General features: G+C 42.5%; 1 protein-coding gene across 2 annotated transcripts in view; it reads right to left on the bottom strand.

Moving 5' to 3' along the window:
* Positions 1-899: 899 nt before the first annotated feature.
* fndc5a (fibronectin type III domain containing 5a) overlaps positions 900-13,726 on the bottom strand; it is a gene marked incomplete at both ends in the record, with an annotated part of 28,147 nt that continues 15,320 nt past the window's right edge. The window contains 5 exons of one of the 2 annotated variants that reach the window (XM_083998061.1): positions 900-953; positions 1,851-1,984; positions 2,106-2,195; positions 8,823-9,021; positions 10,631-10,746. In XM_083998061.1, the coding sequence (XP_083854187.1) occupies positions 900-953; positions 1,851-1,984; positions 2,106-2,195; positions 8,823-9,021; positions 10,631-10,746 (593 nt within the window). The remainder of the gene's footprint in view (positions 954-1,850; positions 1,985-2,105; positions 2,196-8,822; positions 9,022-10,630; positions 10,747-13,726) is intronic. The other variant, XM_083998060.1, reaches the window with a different exon arrangement.

Raw genomic sequence — 13,726 nt, 5'->3', positions numbered from 1 at the left:
GATGCCTTTCAACGTGAGCAAATTCCTCTCGTCTTTTCTGACAAAATGAGGTGATTCAGCTCTGATGGTGGAGCCGTGTGATCCATCTCAAGCTGCTCCGGCGTCATCACAGCACATCAAAGAAATGGCTCCTAAATTGGCCAGGTGGAGTCTGGATTCCCTGAGGGGGGAAACGAGCTCGCCAGAATGAAAACATTTCCCACAGGACGGCAAAGAGTTTCTGCCCGAGGGGTGGATCTGAATTAAGAAGAAGAAGAAGGGGGAAAAAAAGCGATAACAGAACAACAGGAGGAAGTCAAACTACAGTGATACACTTGAATCATCTACAGTGTTTCTCTATGCAGGTATAAAACAGGATGCTATGAGGAAAACGAGGTTGTCGAGGATGAGATTAAGGTACAGAAAGTGGATGTATCTCAGTGCCACCCAGTAATGAGAAATGTCCAGGTTTGTGGTCGTTGATAACGCACTGAAAGACGGCGAGGAAAAAAAAAAAAGAGGTGACAGAGGGAGAGAGAGTGAAAAGGTCTCTGGCTCTGTTTATCGGCTTTGGTCCCTGGGGTTGGTTTATCTGCAGTCCCTCCACCACCGGAGCCATTTGGCCCTAATCTCTGCTGCCCTGTGGTTCGGTATTCATTGAGCACAGTGCAGCCACTCAACTCTCTCCACGGTCCCTCCGCTGCTGACTCTGCTCTCAGACCGGCACCGGCCAGGTCGCGTCTGACCCCCCGGAGTCCTGCGGCCGCGCTTCGGCACCAGGACCTGTGCCAAAGGAAAGTAGGTGCTGCCCAGGGTCCCAGAGTCCCAGCCTCATCCTGACAAGCAGATAGGCTTAAAAGGGGCCCCGCTTGTTTGTGAGAACACAAAGTCTTTTAGATAAAGAGAAGACGTCCTGGCAGTCACACCTCGATGATGTTGACAGATGGCATCCTATTGTTGTTGTTCTTGGGGAACTGTGGGAGGAGAGAGGAAGATGACAGGTAAGAGATATGGAGGACTCTCAGGAATCGCACAATAAGCTTCTTCATTGAGCATGGGGATGCCTCTGTGCTTAGATGGTGTTATTGATGTTGGTAGCAAGAGAGTGAAAAGAATTCAGATTTGTTTTTTTTGACTTTTGTGTTCTGCTATGATGGCATGGAACTCTGTGCGCTGATATAAAGAGACCCTAATGGAAGCAATGACACAGTTGGTGGTGTTTGCTCGTTGCTGCTGAATGGCTGCACACTCATGCACGTAATAATGATGATGTTGGCATGTTGAAGCGGTGTTTAAAGAGGAACTATGCAGGAGTTTTACCGTAAATTTTGCTACATTTTTACCTTAATTAAACAGCTTCAGAGTAGTTATGATGGTTTAATAAATGACTTGTAACTTGTTCCAGGGAGAATGGAGGCTCTCTGCCTTCCACCTAGTCTCTTGGCTGAAAACCAGCTCTGTAAGATCAGAGCTGCCGACCCGGTGTCCCAGCTCACATGCACACCCTAACCCGTAATCTCTTGTTTATGACAGATAAGACCACACAAATATACACGTGGTAACATCGTATATGATATATAACATAACGCACCGCTCTACTGATTGATTTCTCCCCGGCTTTGTTGTAAACAAATGCACATGGCGGAGAGGAGGGTTAGCAAAACAGGGGAAAAGCGACCAGACTTGCATAGTTCCCCTTTAAGCGTGAGCCTGAAATTGATGCTCAGATGACACCATGAGCGTGCATGAAGTGTCCATGGAGAAAAAAAAGTCTAGAAAGTTGCCGGGACCATTCACCTGCCCGGCGCCGCTTGAGGGGGAGGCCCCCGGGGAGAGGAGGAGGAGGAGGAGGAGGAGGGGGTGGGTTATACCTTACTGCGCAACAGCCCCCCTGTTGGGTGTTCAGGAGTGCTGCACTCCGAGGAGTTTTTGGCTTTGTCCTTGTTGTTGTTGGGCTCGTTGTCTTTGATTATGTCATACTGGCGACAGAAGAGGGCGATCACACCTGGGAGGGGAGAGTGAGAGCGTTCAGAGAATGAATCGGCATGAAGTCAGAGCTTCTTATTTTGTGTAAAATGTAAGAGGAGCTGTCTGATCCTGGTTTATCAAATGCTTTGTGTCCTTACCTGCCCACATGATTAGTACCACCACAATGATGATGAGCTCCCCCGCCCTCAGCTGGGTGGTCTGGCCCACTTCCTCCATCGTCACTTCGTCTGAGGGAGTCAAGAGGCAACATGTTTATAAGTCTGGTGTGGAAGTGAATTAGGACTGACGGGGGGGAAAAAATGAACCACTATTTATTCACATTTGTCACAATCACTAGTACTGCCTGACCAAAAACCACCTAATGACAGTTTTCCACTGATCTTCATCAAAGTGAACCTTTGCACTTAATTTTTCTCTTAATGATGTGAATATGGTGCTGCTCTCCACCATCCCTGTATCTGTCTGCCTGTTACCTGCTCTGTCATCAAGCAGCAGGTCAGTGTTTTCCAGTCTTGAGGTGAGTCAGTGGAAGATAATTGGCCTTGAACATCAAAGCATGCACCGAATCAGTAAATTATGTTTCTCTAAAATCAGGGTTTTCAATGAGTCTGATGACCGACGCTTCAACCGGCCAACTCTGAGCTGGGAGGCAAACAAAGTCAGCACCAGTGTGTTTATGCGGTGCAAAACATTTGTAATGAGAATTAGCAGGTTGCTTTATCACAGAATAATTTCTGTGCGTGCTGCGACAACTTTGTACTAAATGTTTCCTCAGAGGAAAATCAATGTTCAGGAAGTTTGTATTTTGAGTAGCTCGTGGCAAAGTTAATACAGTACAACATGCAGATATGAAAAGGATAACAAATTCTGATCTCATGATTTCCTATGATTGTATAACAGTTATTGGAATCTGTTTAGATGGAACCAATTTGAATTTTGGACACTATTGATTATCATTGGTGTGAGCATTCAGGGACCTGTGTTGCAGGTCCAGGGAAAAAAATCGTGAAATGATTCAACCCCCATCCCTCCCGAGTTATTTCAGTAGAGCCTCTGAAGCAGTCTAAAGGGGAGCCTGTGTACAGCTTATTAACAAGTGGGACATTATCTCTGCAAACTTTATACTAATACTCTTTTAATTGCTATTCATCCCTTTATCAACCAGATTATAAAACACTTCATGGTCATTTTTAATCTGATCATTCATTTTGTCACTGCTGCTCATATCATGTTCTGTCTTGGCCTGTGCATCTTTGACCGGTCCATCCAATATTTGCCAGGTCACACAGCCTCTTACACCCCCCCCCCCAGAGAGTATTTATTCATGCTTTTCTTTATGCACACTTTCTTATGGGATACATGTGATGGTTTCTTCAAATCCTCAGCCTTCTTAAGGGCTCTTCGTGGAGTGCAGCAGGAGGCAGACTGGAGAGTCCCCTTGAAGTGGGCTCTCATCATCTTGGAGGGTAACACAGCTGAGTTCCCCATCTCCACATAAACTGAGTTTTTTTTTTGAACCACCAAGCCTTTATTTTCAGCTGATCCTGGGTGGATAGGATTCCTCTTTCTTTGGCGCCTTTGGTGTCTAAGTTGTCAGTGCATGTTTATTGTAGAACAACAGCAGACCCGACTGAAATACATCGCTCAGTCATTTTATACATTTGGGGCTTCATTGATGCACTCTCTGCTTTTATTTTAGACAGTTGCAGTTCAAGGTCTGCCTTCGCACTCTTGAGATCCTGAGCTGCACACTCACTGCTGCCTCCCTTTTAACTCTTGAATCTCACAGAGCTGGTGTTTCCACAGCTGTCTTATTCTACAAATCTAGTGCTTTACTCATTCAGTTCAGTCTATCCTCTGCACATCCATAAGGAATACTGGTCTACTCCAGTTGCCATTAGGCCTTATATTACAGGTGTAGCACAGTTAGGTGTTGGTAGCACAGATAAGATGGTTGAAAGAAGTGACAACCGGAAAAGATTGACTTCAGTCATTATTGAGGATTTCGTTGGACTATGAACCCCCCTCCCGGGTCTCCAGATGCACTTTGAGGAATAAAAAAAAACATATTTTGGTGAACTACTCCTTTAATAAGATTGACTTCATACAGGCAGAAACGGGGGCGTATTTCATGTGATCACTAATAGACCAAAATTGTGTGGGAGCCTGATGGAGTCCAAAAACCACAGAGAGGCAGAACATAAAGAGAATAGTTAAGGCCACAGGGGATCTTTCCATATTAGAGTCTGATAGAGAGATGAAGCGATAGAAGAAAAAAAAATAATCACAGCAGTCAGGATCAGTTCCCGCCAACCTCAATAAAACTCCATCATCATCTTTGAAGTGGAATGACCATCAGGAGAGGAATTAAAGGGAGGGCACCGAGCGGTTTTCTTGTTGCTCGCGCATACGGCATTCTGCTTGTACGTTTCTATCAAACAGAGCAACAACATGGAAGTAACTTTTTCTCACGCTGCTGAGTGTTGTGGAAGTCAGAGGCCTGATCTAAAGTTCACTGCAGAGGAGAAAGCACCCTTCCCTTTTTATTAGATGCAGTGGGTGACATTTGGAGGGCCCGCTGTGGCAGGAACCCCACGCTCCAGTGGCTTTCAGCAACAAGCAATCTGCTGATCGATTGGCCTCTGTTGCCCAGTATTAACTAATCAAAGCAGAACAGCCCAGGGCGCCTGACACTGCTACCAGCCGGCCTCGCCGGGGCAAACAGGTCAGCTGTAACAGTGCTGATGCTCACTGACCAAGCTCGAGATGAGCCTCTGTGTCTCATAGATTAATGACTTTCAAGTTCTATTCACTTCTCTGTGTTATCTTCAACTCAACAAGACTTTCTGCTGTGGGGAAAAAAAACTAAAAGACTAAACCTCATCGGTTGTTGAGTGAACCACCTGTTTACCGTCAGGTTAAAACACAGCAATTTCTGATTGTGGGATGAGTTATGAGTTGCAGTAACTGATCATATCTGCCATCCTGTGCTATGTAGAGTCAAACAAATCTTAAAAAAGTTATCTCAATTCAATATTCAATATTTTTTCGAGTTTAGTTTTTTTTGCCTGCTCTCTTTAATTTTTAGAAAAATGTTAAACTTTTTATTAATTTAAACCCGGTTTTACGTCACAGAGTTTATTTCAAATCATGGTTTGAATAAATGTTTTCCTAAAGTCTTTTTTCTACTGAACTCATGAATAAGTTCAGTTGAATTTTTAGATGATATAAATAAAACATTTTCCTGACCTAAAAGTTGCCAAATTTAAGGAATAGTATAGGGAGCAGTAGAAATATTGTTGTTTGTGTAGCTTTAAAAAATAAAAAAAAATGCCTCACTTCAACTTCACATTATTCCCAGACAAAGTACTGACACTCTTGACAGTGTGTTTAATACAGAGGCTGATTAACCCCTAATTTACGTCTTTATGCTAAGCTAAACTAACCATGTCCTGAAAAATGTAATTAATACACAGACATGAGATTCATTCATATAATTTTTTTTTTTTTATCATCTCACTCTTACAAAGTAATCAAGTGTACTTCCCAAACTGTTGACCTTTGAGGTGCCAGAGCCATGTAGGATTTTGTCCATTGTCTTTCAGCTTTTATTACTGTGACCACCCAGTGTGAAATAAAATCCAGGGGTTTTGTTCATCCTCCAGGACGCAGCAGAGCTGTCTGGGGGAGCAGCACTCGGCTGCAGCCCTGTTCTGACATACATATCAAACTACTGCATGACAGCAGAGAAGAAAAACTAGTTTTTGAGAGTTTTCCAGAGAGGCCAAAGAAAGAAAGTTCTCCTTTTACTAGATGTGTGGGGCACTGAGACTTGTTTAAGGTACTTTTTTTTTGTTTAGTTTAAAACTTTGTGTTTCCTGGTCAGAGACTGTACATGTACATGAGTGTGAAGCCACACAGAGTCTGAGAGTTTTCAACAGTGGAATTAAATTGTCAGGATATCTTTTTCTCCTGTAACACTGCATCCTCTGCGACCTCTCCCCTTCCCTCTCTGTCAGTAACTCTCTGTCCCTGAATCATTGTCTCTTTCCTCTAGTTTGTGCACAGGTTGAGCTGCACCCCTTCTGTCTGTCTCTCTCTCTCTCTCTCTCTCTCTCTCTCTCTTCCTTTGATCTCCTGAAGCTTAAACCTATTGTGAGAGAGGAAATGAGAAGAAATGTGGAATAATCCTGCGTTGGTGCTCATCCTTTGCTCTTTCCACTGAGATCAGTGTGATATGGCAGAACAGAGGGGCTGAGCAGTTGAGCGAGTATGGTGAAAACCTCTCTTTTCTTCTCGGGACATTCGCCTGTCATATGGAGACAAAGGACTAACAGCTGTACTGAGAGACTCTCTCTCCCACACTTTCTACTCTGTACAATTATCTGCACTAAAAGACAAACTGCATTCATCTCTATTTTCCTCTTCTTTTTTTAATCTATTTTATATACCACACACTTTAACAGCTCCTTTAATGAAAGGAAAACGCAGGAATAATAACATGCTGAACTAATCAATACGAACACCTCCAGTAACACCACAGATGTTGTTTCTGCTGATGGGCAATTTGCAGCACAAGTAAAGATGTCTAATGGCATAGAAATGAAATAACAAGTTGATACCCAAGTACTCATCCACCTAGACAGAACAAAATGAAGCATAAACTTAGATACTGACACAAATCACTCACTATGACAGCTTCAGTTCCACCTATAGTGATTACACGGTAAATTACAAACTGACTGACTTGAAAAACATCTGTTCATCTGTCATCAAATGGTTTCATTGTCTCAACATAGCTAAGCTAATTAAACAGACATCCTCGAGCAGGCAGCACAAATGAGACAGAGAGGGATGTACTGTTGTGTTAAACTGAGAGGCTGTTGTTGAGTACATGTGCTGAAGCAGAGAATGTCTTTTTTTTGCTTAAACTCAGTGTGTGTTATGAGTGTGTGTGTGGGTTGCACAGCGTGCCAGCGTGTGGAAATCTTACATTTTGGGGGAATGGCTGAGTGAACTGAGACTCAGCGCTGCTTCCTTTAACTGTCTTCCAAATAAACAGAGCAAACAAACATTCACAGAGGCCTTGACTCAAATATACCTATTCGCTTCGAGTTAGACGAGAAGATCAGTGCCAGTCTCATGTTTGTGCCCCCATGAAGCTGCAGCAGGCATTCAGCTAATTTAGCTTAAAGGGATAGTTCAACATTTTGGCAAACTGGCCCATTGCCCTAATCCCTATAGTTTTAGGAGTAGGTTCGTTACCTTTAATTGTCATTTTTAGAACGGCGGAGCAGAGCAGAGAGATCTTGGAGTTGTTGGATTATGTATTTGATGAGTTTGATGAGGGAAACCAAGAAATTCCATTAGCCTCCGTAGCGTAGTTCTGAGCAGCTCACGGCTCTGCTCCACTGTTCTAAAAACAGCTTGCACCGACAATTAAAGGTAATGAACCTACCGTTACTCCTAAAACTATAGGGATTATGGTAATGGGCCAATTTGCCAAAATGTTGAACTATCCCTTTAACCCATGGACTGTAAACAAGAAGAAATACAAACACTCTCCGCCTACCACCACATTTAAAGCCAATAATGAAGACATGACATCAATTGTTTAGCCTGACCAAATAAAAGAAGTCAGTGTAAAAACAACAATTTCCTGCAAACGTGGGCTATTTCAAGAAAGTACAGTATCACACCTGTAAAATTGAAAATTACACTATTATTTACAGATTAAATGATAATTTCCATTTCTTTATCAGTTGTTTTCAAGGTGCTGCATGGCTGGTGTTTCCAGTGTTGATGCTACATTGATCTGGCATCATGCTCAGTGTACGGACACGGTCGAGAGGAGAAGTGATATCAAACTTCTCACTGAGCTCTTGGCAAGAAATCAATGTGAAACTTTTTCCTGTATAATTTCCCTGTTGTCAGAGTTCCTCTTAAAAATTTAATCACTCCTCTCAGTGAAACTATGCCAGTATGTTCTGCTTCGGTGTGTGTTTGTAGCTATAAGGCACTTCTGTTTATTTCTCCATGAGAGCTGAAGCCGCTGTTTTGTCTTCATAGCTTTTGAAAACAGCAGGAGAGAGACTCACATCTGAAAAAGTGCATGTGCAGAAAAAATATCTTAATCCTGTTCAGTTATTGATTTCTGTATATTCTTCTCTTTGCAGAGAGAACACACACAGACACACACTCTCTCTCTTTCTGTGCTAATTAGGCCTCAGTGGTGGAGATAATATTCAGTGCTCTGTAATGAGTGTATTCAGTGTGTATGTGTCTCTGCTGACCCACACGCCACCATACTGGAAGTTTAGACTCCCCCTGGCTCCACACCCTCTGAGAATAGCACCAGCCCCCATGAGGGATGAGTGTAAATGAGAGAATGGATGGAGCGGGGCTTCAGCCATCGATTCACTGGCCCTTGCAGCTCTGACTATCTCCTCTCTGTGTGTGATAAATGCCTCTCCTCATTTTGGTTTACCGTGCAGCTGTGCCGGGTGCATGCAGGGTGAGGCCTGCAGAAGTACGTCAATACACAATGAAGTATACCCCCCCCCCCCCCCGGGCTGCTTTATTCCTGAGTTGTGGTCAGAGGCGGTCAGCTTCAGGAGCACTCTGTTGTGAAATTTCATTTCACGCTTTGTGTGTCTATTGATTTTTATTGGTCTTTAGACAAAATCAGTCAAGATATTGTCAAAAGACCAAGTCCCCTCTGCACTCACTGTCTTGAGAAGGACAGAAACAGAGTGAGGGAATGTGCACTCCTTCACTGTGAGTGTGGACTGACCGAGCGAGTGTTGGCATTTGTGTGTGTATGTGTGTTTGGTCTCTGAGCCGCTCTACTCTACCTTTACTCTTAGAGGCCTGAGTCTCGGCCTCCTTCGGTGTTCGGAAGCGCAGCGGTTCGCTCAGTGGGCTCGTCGCAGACATGCTGATGGACTGGACATGCACAATGTAGTCTGTCTCCTCCTCCAAGTCCCATAATGCACAGGAGCGTGTGGTGGTGTTGACTTCCTGGATGAATCGCAGCATGCGCACGTCTTTCTTCTGTTGGAGCACGAGAGACATGTGAGAGTTTGGTGAACAACAATGAGGACAGTCGTAGTCTCTCTCTAAGCAGTGTACATTGATTGTCCTTAGAGAGGGGTCAACCCACTGTGTGGAAGGCCTGAACACAAAGGCCTTTCTAAAGATCACTTTCACTTTCACAATTAAAACACTTGTTCAGCATTTTGGATTTGTGAGGATAGAAACCACTGTCATGCAAAGTCATGTTAAAGGGATAGTTCAACATTTTGGCAAATTGGCCCATTGCCATAATCCCTATAGTCATAGCAGTAGGTTCGTTACCTTTATTTGTCGGTGTAAGCTATTTTTAGAACGGAGGAGCGGAGCGGCAGGCTGTTCAGAGCTACACTATGGAGGCTAATGGAATTTCTTGGTTTCCCTCATCAAACTCATCAAATACAAAATCCCAAAACTCCAAAACGCTTTCGTGGACAAGTTGTGAGCTGCACAATCACCACGCTATGAGATAATAATAGAACGTTACGAGACAGAGTTGTTTTAGAGGTAAATTCATGCAAAACCGCTGATGCGCGTTGCGTTCAGGGACAGTTTTTCAGCAAGCAGACTCTGTATTTACCTCGAAAACGGCTCCGTTTCGTAACGTTCCATTATTATCTCATAGCGTGGTGATTGTGCAGGTCACAACTTGTCCACGAAAGCGTTTTGGAGTTTTGGGATTTTGTATTTGATGAGTTTGATGAGGGAAACCAAGAAATTCCATTAGCCTCCATAGTGTAGCTCTGAACAGCCTGCCGCTCCGCTCCTCCGTTCTAAAAATAGCTTACACCGACAAATAAAGGTAACGAACCTACTGCTATGACTATAGCGATTATGGCAATGGGCCAATTTGCCAAAATGTTGAACTATCCCTTTAACTTAGTGTAACATAAAGACTGGCAGCAGGGAAAGCTACATGATCTGTCTTCCAACTTTAGCCTCATATTTAGAGGATAGATACAAGGGCTGAGTGAATAGGAGTATCTCCCAAAAAAGTCAAACTTTTCCTACATTAGAAATATCATCCATTTCTGCGAAAATGCAGATACAAAAGAATGTAAATAATACAAGAGGGAAGAGAAGAGAAAACTATGAGCAAGTGACACACACTGACCCTGCAGCTGTCCCCCTCCATCACATCAGAGTGTGTACAGTGTGTCCCTAAAATCACAATGGACGTGAAACTAATGCGATTAAATGTGTTTCATTTCCAAATAGGATGTGTGAGTTTGCATAGTGTGTGTGTGTGTGTGTGTGTGTGTGTGTGTACAATATCACTTCCCCCCTTTCACTTGGCTATCATTGTCTGCTGTTGCCAGAGAGCAGAGAAGCAGTCGACAGGATCCAGGGCCCTGTGATAATACCCATAATGCATGCTGACTCAGAGCAAGGGAACAACACAATAAAGAGAACCGGACATGGCAGTAAACAACTGGTGATCAACTACAACTTAATTTAATTAGAGAGAGTGTGTGTGTGTGACAGAGAGAGAGTAACTTGCCCTTATGTCAGCAACTGCCTTCACTCCACTCACTCTACATTTACATATAAATACAGTGTGTGTGTTTTGTCTACATAGTCAGTTACTCACCTGCTGTGTGATGGCAAAGCCGATGACGGAGTCTCCCTCGGGGATGTCCCATGTCACCACAGCAGAGTTTGCTTTCAGCGCTTTGATGGTCACATTGACAGGAGGCGACAAGCTATCTGCAAACAGAGGGAGAGGGAGAGAGAAACAAGAGCGTGTTTCATCTGGGGTAGGAAGCAAATGAGAAGTTCAGCTCCATTATATTTCCACCAGTTGCAGAAACGACCAGCAGCGTCGTGGCAGCAAACCAAATTCAGTGGTGTGAATAAATGGCTCAGCAGAATCCATTATGTACGGTGGAATCGATGACAGAGAACAGAAACACAAATTCCTCAGTGTGTTACAGAGATGCTGCCCAAGGCTCAGCAGACTTAGAGTGTGCGATATGGAGGGATCGATGCAGCCAGCGAGACAAAAACAATCATAACAGTCATGAAATTAAAACTGAGATATGAACATTTGATATTCATTTTGAAAGTGAAAAGTTTAACTTCTTAAAATTGTAATGTCGCTCTAGAGACATGGCAACATTGATCTCTTGGTCAGTGAGCTGAACAGGGACGGAAATATCTCAACTATTGTATAGATTGTCATGAGCTCTCATTGCCCCTCAAGACGAACTGTACATTCACTTTTTTAACACTCGCAAAATACTGCAAAAGTAAATTATTATATTATACAGTAAATATTATTATATTAAACCTAGCTCCAGCATTTTAGCTTTGTCATTTCAATCATGCAGGGGTGGAAAGAGTAGGCTATAAACAATCTACTCAAGTAGGCTTAAAGTGGGATGGAATTTTACTTATGGTAGCCTAAGTAAAAGTAAAAGTCAATAGCTCATTTATAACGTAGGCTAATCAGAGTAAAAGTCACTTAGTTACTACTTTTGGGTGACCAACTTCTCGACATTTCGGACCTTCTGACGCTGCAGTTGTCAGGGGCCAATCAGATGGACATTTACTGGCTTGCAGATAGGCTTGTCACAGTAGTTTTAAATGTAGCGAAGTAAATTACTTCCAACAATATGTAGCCTACTGAAGTAAAGGTAAAATTACACAAAAAACTACTCAATTACAGTAACGAGAGTAAATGTAACTCATTACTCTCCACTCCTGCAAAAGCCTGTTATAATAGTGTGAATTGGTATGAGCTTAGTCAATTATTACTAAGAGTTCACATAATTTAAGGTACAAGAATCATTTTAATATTAGCTATGTTGGAGGCTCAGACTGACACACTCTCAGCTCCAGACTGGTGCATAACATTGAATCACTGGGGCTTCCTGTACACAGCATAGTAGCAGCAGTGACACTGTTCACACAGGTTTGGTATTCCTTCAACATGCAGAGCTGCTGCTGCTACTGACTGTGAACCGGGCTGTACAGCTGTGAGAGTGATGTTTACTGCTGCAACTGATTTTGCCCGCTACTGGTACAGGAGAGTAAGAAACAATCTGTGGCGCTCTCTCTGGTACAAATCAAACTGCAAAATAACTCTCAGTTTTGACTGGTATTCACTTCATACTATAGATTTTATTACAAATGCAATATATGATTGGTCTATTATTCTCGTATGGACCACAAAAGTGTAGTTGACAAAAGCAATCATTGTGAGTTTGGTTCATACTTCCTCTCTAAAGTCAGACAGTAATACGGCTTCATCAGTCGCTCTGTAGCCTATATCTCTGTGACTCACTTAAATTGAAACTGATGAGGCTGATTCAGAGCCGAGCATAATGAACGTCTTAGCACTGACCACAGTCTGTTGAAAGGAATTATGAATCATGAAATTATACTGCTGACTGTCCTGGAAGTGACAGACCAAATTCACTGTTTTTGAAAGATTTTGAGAAGCTCTGTATCAGAATGAAGAACAAGGACGATGAGATATACTGTACACATTTACTATCAGCAAAATATCCCGACCCTTAAAATGTACAACAGGCGTGTGTGTGTGTGTGTGTGTGGGGCTATTTCGAGTTAGGTGTCATGCTTCATGTTCCAGATACACCTCCAGTTTAATTAGGGTCACAGGCTACAAGATTTGAGAATAATGATTCAGCTTCATTATATAATTAAGTGTGAGCCTGTGTGTGTCTTCGTCCACGTGTGGCCTCAACTGCTTCAAAGTAAGACTCTCTTTAATTACTGCATGCACTGCCCCAGTCTACACAACACACACACACCTAATGGCTTCACTTCATAACATGTGTGTGTATCAGATGATCAAAGTGCCTGCAGCAAAGGAGAACCTATCACTCTGCCTCAGATTAGCAGCAAATGGATTTTTCTCTCACACAGTTTACTTTCATTTCTTTTCTTATAAAAATGATTTGAAGTGTAAATGGTGTCAACGGTAATAACATAATGGACTGTTGACTCTCGGTGTACAGTTTGTTGCAAAACTGTGACCGTGCAGTGCACAGAAATGAATCTCATGGAGATCTACTCCCAGAGTGTGTTCTTTGTTTTCATTTGGATGCATTTCATACTTGAGGGCCTAATTCAATTGTATTAACTCAGTGAACTGCTGCATGAAAATGTTGACAGAATAATTTTCTAAAAGGCCAGAAAATAATCAATCAATAGAATCCGTTGATATGAATATACTCTATTATTGTATTATATTGTAAGTTATTTGAAGCAAACCCATCCAAATGTAGACAGTTGCTTTTTTCCCCTCAATGTATAATTCAGCACATTTTAAATTATTCATGTAATTTTATATATTATCATATTCCATATATATTTTCACTTTCACTTCTTTATTCCTTTATGTTTCACTATACAGTAAATGGCTACTCAATTATGATACGATATGTTCTGAATTGTTCACTTCCTGCTTTTATATCTGCGTTCTGAATTTCAGCTATGATAAGCTCTACTGTATGTGTTCCCAAATTGTCAACTGCTGTATTCCTTTACTTTCATTTACATTGGTTACAAATGTTCCAGTGTTACCCATAAAACCACAAAGCCTGTCTGTTATTCTGTATGAGTCATGAGCAGACTGTGGTGTTACACCTTTTACATCGCAGCAGACGGCGGCTCTTATGAATCACTGTGGCCTTCTGGGATTGATTGATATTTGTAACAT

The sequence above is a fragment of the Trachurus trachurus genome (genome assembly GCF_905171665.1).
Source record: "Trachurus trachurus genome assembly, chromosome: 22".
In the NCBI taxonomy this organism is placed as follows: domain Eukaryota; kingdom Metazoa; phylum Chordata; class Actinopteri; order Carangiformes; family Carangidae; genus Trachurus; species Trachurus trachurus.
The sequence above is the reverse complement of the archived record's forward strand: the minus strand, read 5'-3'. Positions and strand labels throughout refer to the sequence as shown.